Source organism: Apaloderma vittatum, unplaced genomic scaffold (genome assembly GCF_000703405.1).
Source record: "Apaloderma vittatum isolate BGI_N311 unplaced genomic scaffold, ASM70340v1 scaffold4815, whole genome shotgun sequence".
In the NCBI taxonomy this organism is placed as follows: Eukaryota; Metazoa; Chordata; class Aves; order Trogoniformes; family Trogonidae; genus Apaloderma; species Apaloderma vittatum.
In genome coordinates, this window is record NW_009716371.1 from 19,330 (window position 1) to 25,049 (window position 5,720).

The window sequence follows — 5,720 nt, forward strand, 5'->3', positions numbered from 1 at the left end:
CCAGCTGAACACCCCCAGCTCCCTCAGCCTCTCCTCACAGGATTTTCCCTCCAGTCCCTTCCCCAGTCTCGTTGCTCTCCTCTGGACCCGCTCCAGCTCCTCAAGGTCTTTCTGTTGTTGGGGTATTCCTGGCTGCTTTGGGCCAAAAAGTCTCTTAAAGACTAGCCCGAAAACGTCACTGCACAGCTGGCCCAGTACTCAAATCCCTGTAGTAGTAGCCCCTGTTAGTTAGAAGTATGGACATAATCTGCGTGGCCCTTCTCTACTAATCAGACTTAGTTAAAGGCATCAGCCTAAGACCAAGTTTGTGTTAAGGGGTCTCCTGAAGAAACCCATAATAGAAGCCTCCCTCAGCAGGACTGCACATATGGTGTCCGAAACTGAATTTATCCTGGGGTAAGCTGGCAAGTCCTGTTTAATTTCTTTTAACGAAGTAAGAAAGCATTATTTCACAGAAGTTTAAGAGAAAAACTCACAGTACCCCATTAACCTGCAGAGCATGAGGGCCCAAGAAATTAGCAGCATTCAAAATTGACAGCTAGAGAGCAACCAAGGAGAGAGAAGGAGACAGTGTTTTCTCCTTTTCATGCATGCTAGCTCAGGCTGATCAGGTTCTCTCATCTCTGTACAAGAGAGAGACAATCTAGTCTATATTTGGTTATGTTATGAAAGGGCTTTAAATTGGGTAACAAAAATCAAATCTACTAAACATACACTCCAAATATAAACATTTACTGAATTATTCAAACAATAAATACAACACATTAACCTCTAGCTCAGAATAATAAACTGTAAGCAATCAAAGGCTCTTAAAGTGGAGAATTTAAGACCAAAACTGATGTAATAAAAGAATATCACATAAGAACTACACAAAAATAAAATCAAATGATCTAGCTACTAAAATACACATATGTATTCAAAACCTTATGGGAATCAAATATGCCAGTAAAAATAAAGGGAGAGATGGAAACACAAGTTTCTTATTATCACACTTCATATGTTATAAAACCGAACAGTTAACTTATTTTTGGCAAAGGGACAAAGGTTGCACAACACTCTGGCTTACACAAATATTTTCTATTGTTAAATATATCTTAAATGCAGCTTGTCATATATTAACTTCATGCCCGCAGTGCACCATGCAGTCTAAGAGTGTCCCAAAGATACCTGCATTTCAAAACACTGATGAACAGCACGGTGCCAGCATCCAGTGACCCAGGCGTAAAAAAACTACGCAACAATTCATAGTTTAATTGAAACCAGATAAAATCATTTGTGTAATAAAGACTGTACAGATGTTGACCAAAGAAAAGTCAATCCTTTTGGACAAATTACCACATATGATATGTCCTAGAACACTCCCTCTTGAAAAGATAAAACTAATAAAAGTTCTCTCTCCACAAAAATGCCCTTGTTTATAATCACAAAGTGAAATATGCCTGCGGAAATATATCAGGTTAACATCATATTTCACATTTTTAATTGCTGTTTCCTTTAAAGGAAAAAGAGAAGGTTAGACTTGCAGTAGAAATGGTTACGAAGAAGTGGAAGAACCTACTTATGCGTATATTAAACACAGACTTTATGCTAACACTGAAGTTCCTTCCACTGAAGATCTTATAATGTAAAGGAAGAGGCAATGATATAGCAAGAGTGAACATTTAAGAATAAAAATTTGGAATTCTTCGTTTGTTATCCACTAGTAGAGTGAGTTACTACTGAGTACGAACAGTTTGCAAGGACATGGTCCTACCTCAGCCTCTCCGTTGCTTCATGTAACAAAGAAAAATGTTCAGGTATACAGTAACATGCACTAACAACTCTCACTGTCATCACATTACACAAACCAAGTTGCAGATGCAATGATATCTGCTCATGTATTACATTTTAAAAATAATGTTCTTCACAGTAGTACTCATCACAACTAATGTTACCATACATTTTCCCATGTATAGCCAGCAGTCTGCTTGCCTTGAGATAAGAAGCTGCTACTAAAATCACAGCCAGTCTTAACTTCTGGTGCAGGAACAGAATGGCCAAGTATCTAGTGATCTGTTCAAAAATTATTTAAAGATGAGAAGACAAGAAGCTCCTAAATACATTTAGCACCATAATTAATTATTTATATTACAAGGGCATTTAAAGGTCCAAATTCAGAGTAAGAACTTCATTTTCCATCAAACTATGTTATTAGGATTAGGCATTGATGTTTTTATTCCATTTTAATGGGAACTAGGATTGGAAGTTTGTATATATAGCCAGATACAGCTTCCACAGGAAAGACCTGACATTACCACAGGCTAAGCACATGCACTGCTTTGCTACTAATGTAACTCCCATTCTATAAGGTTAATAATGTACCTGAAGTTCTGATGCTCGCTTCATCATCTCCAGTGTGATGTAGCAACCGATAGAATGAGCAATTAATACCAGCTTTATATCTTTTGATACATTCTTTTTGAGGAAGTTCAGCTTATGCTCTACTTGTCCATTAAGTCCAAAAACATCCTCTAGCTCCTTAATATCTGTGTCTGAAATATAGAAGAAAAGAAATCTTTGTTTTAAGGTTAGGAATTTCAATTATCTCACTTCTTTCACTTCTTTGGAAAAACTCTGAAATAAACTTGTTAATGAAAAAAAACAACTCGATGAACAAACTTAAAAATTTAATTTTAAAGTTATCATCATTGGTAATTACAGATTGATGAATAACATGTAGAGGATATGAAGTCTTATGTGTAGCTGGGGAACCAGGGAAGGATACAGAAACACATGGAGCTCCATGGCACACCATCCGGCATTGGGTTCCCCCTTATTCAGAACAAGACCAGCTCAGGGCATTGGATGAGCTTAAATCAATCTAACTTTACAGTGGGAGATCAGGGCCTGCAATAGCAATAATGCCCAGGGACAAGAGGCCTCAAGCAAATTATCATACATGTTATCATGCACTAGGAACCTTCAGATATCCAAAAACTCTTGTCGCAAAACAAAGATACACAAAAATGTCCCATGGAATGCGGAAAAATATGAAATGCAACATGGAGCACTAACATAAACTATCTCTATTTATGTGGGCTCTTATTGTTGTCAGTCCAGCTAAAAAGAGGAAGACCAAGTTAGAGCTTCATGGTTTTAGTCTATTGTGCAATTTCATTCCTGTTTTGCCAGACATCCCCTACAGGAGCTTGGGCAATCACTGACAACAAGGACTTCACCATTCGCTTCCTGGCCAGCCAACAAGACAAGGTGCCTGTGACAATTTACAGTTCGTTGGGCACCAACTCTTGCTCCTGAGGTGGGTGACACGGCTCTCAGGTTCCCCAGTCTAAGGGGGTTCACAGCTCTTTCACCTGCTACCCATTAAACTAAAAGGATACACCACTCCAACTTAAGCTGGACTACTTAACAGAAAAGACTGTAAGAAGTACTGAAAAATTCATGAGAGAAAAGAGGCAGAAAGCACGAAGGAACTATTGCTTATAGTTTATAAGTTTATAGTGCCTATAGCTTATCTGAAAGAGATGTAATGGTACTAAGATCACTTAATCTCTTAAACCCATGCTATTACCTCAGGGCTTTATTTGATACTCCAGTTTAAAGCCCTGATCTTCTATACTCCGTAGGTGTTGACTTGTAATGCAGCTTTAGTTTGCAATAAGCCAAATCTTCTTGCAGAAAGGTTCAGACACATGATAGGGGCCAGCTCATTATTGAGCCATGGTACTACAGAGAGCATGTAGGTTCCTGGCAAAAGCTACCCACCTCTTAACAACTCAGGAGCAGCTAACAGAGGCAGCTAACCCAGAGCCCTAACCACACCACCAAGTATGAGGTGTATAACCTCCCACTTGGTTTCTTTAGGTGCCCTCTGCATCAGCTCCCTATGTGCAAAACAGATGTGGAAGAAAGTATGCATCAGGCAGAGACACTGTGAAGATACATACATTAAACAGACCGAAAGACACTGAAAAACTACTGTAAAATAACCCAGCAGCACAGATCCATTAGAGATGTAGATGGTTTTGTGCCTACTTGGAGAACGGGCCAACAGAAGCCTTTCTGCCACTGCCTGTGAACACAGTTCATCAAATTATGAAGGCTGTCTGGTTTTTTAACGTGCATGTGGTAAATTTGAAGGCGATTGGTCAGTAACCCCAAATGCTAAAAATTACTAACTATGGGAGTTTGCCAGTGATAGTACATTAATACAATTATGGTAGCTTAATTGGGCTGGCACTATATTGCCTTTTTTTGATCAATGGTAGGAAACATAACCTTTTGAAGAAAAATAATTGCTAAAGCATGTGTTCTGATGCCTTTTTTTCCTGAGCTTAAACTATTACCACAGAGGTCACAACAAAGAAGTTCTTCTGTTAAACTAGTATTTCTACTAAAACTACTAATGATCATATCTCAGCATAATTTATAGTAGTTTACTCCAAATTAAAAAGGGGTTTACTAAAGCACACTCAGGTAATGCAAAATTAGATGAGAAGTAGTATTTTACCTATTAAGCCTTCTACAAGTAACAGAAAACAAAGAGCTTGCTCTGTTTTCCAAAATCCTTAATAAAAGCCTAAGGTCAAAATACTGTTTTTAAACTTAGTTTCTTTTTTTAGCAAAAGCTGTTTTGCCGACTTTTTACTTATTTACACAGCAGCTTAACCTCATGCAGGACTGGAGTGTCTACATCGCAAGTCTAATTATGGATATATATAACACACATAAAATACAGAATACTAGAAATACAACAGTCTGCTGGATACAGCAAAAAGTGACAGTGTATGTTCTGTTCAGCATATGCATAATACACATAGGTTAATTTGTAAACACTTGCTGTCATTTCCATACTGTTTTACGCAGGCACTGCCACCTCTGGTGATTTATCAGCACGACTTTTAATGTTTCACATTCCGTTCATAGCTTTAGGCCTTTAAAATAAGTGATTTAACAAGAATGGCAGCTTATTTCCAGGTTAGAGCAAGGGAAAAGGAGGTAAAGTACATGTATATATGCTCTAGAGAACTTCTCATGGTTCACAAGATCCCAGAAACCAATCAGGAAACAAAGCAAATTTTTATTTGTATTGCCCAACCTCACGAGGTTCCCGGCTGCTTTTCACCGTGTGAATTCAGTACCTGCTACAAGAGACGTTGAGCATTGCTGCAAGGCAATTAATAAACAATACAGAAAAGACAGTCTAGCCCAGTCTCAACATTTCCCAAGTTAAGGTAGATAACTATGTCAGACAAATACAGTTAATTACATTAGTTAAGACATTTGATGTCTATTAGTATTTAGCTATCTAATTACTGATTTCAGCAGGCATATGCCTATTAAGAACCAGTTTTGTTACCAAATCAAGAAGCCTGAGGAAGGACACAGGTGCAGCTTCAGAGTACAGTGAAAACAATGGCTTTTTTCTCCTTGCATTTACCTAGACTTGAGTTTAGGACTTGAGCATACTCCGCTCAAGCCTGTGCACTTGTGTAAGCAGTGGAGAGCTTTAATTGAATGGGTTAGTTATGACTGACGAGGATCACAGAGATTCGTTCTGCCAGACATCCTGGCCTGTATCAGGAACAGTGTGGCCAGCAGGAGCAGGGATGTGATTCTGCCCCTGTGCTCAGCCCTGGGGAGGCCTCACCTCGAGCCCCGTGTGCAGGGCTGGGCCCCTCACTGCAAGAAAGACCTTGAGGGGCTGGAGCGGGTGCAGA

At 39.0% G+C, this 5,720-nt stretch overlaps 1 protein-coding gene across 1 annotated transcript in view; it reads right to left on the minus strand.

Moving 5' to 3' along the window:
• Positions 1 to 2,361: 2,361 nt before the first annotated feature.
• The window catches only part of LOC104273992 (UPF0554 protein C2orf43 homolog), a gene marked incomplete at both ends in the record, with an annotated part of 42,334 nt that continues 38,975 nt past the window's right edge, over positions 2,362 to 5,720 (minus strand). Inside the window, one exon of the mRNA XM_009869500.1 lies at positions 2,362 to 2,531. Coding sequence (XP_009867802.1) covers positions 2,362 to 2,531 — 170 coding nt within the window. The remainder of the gene's footprint in view (positions 2,532 to 5,720) is intronic.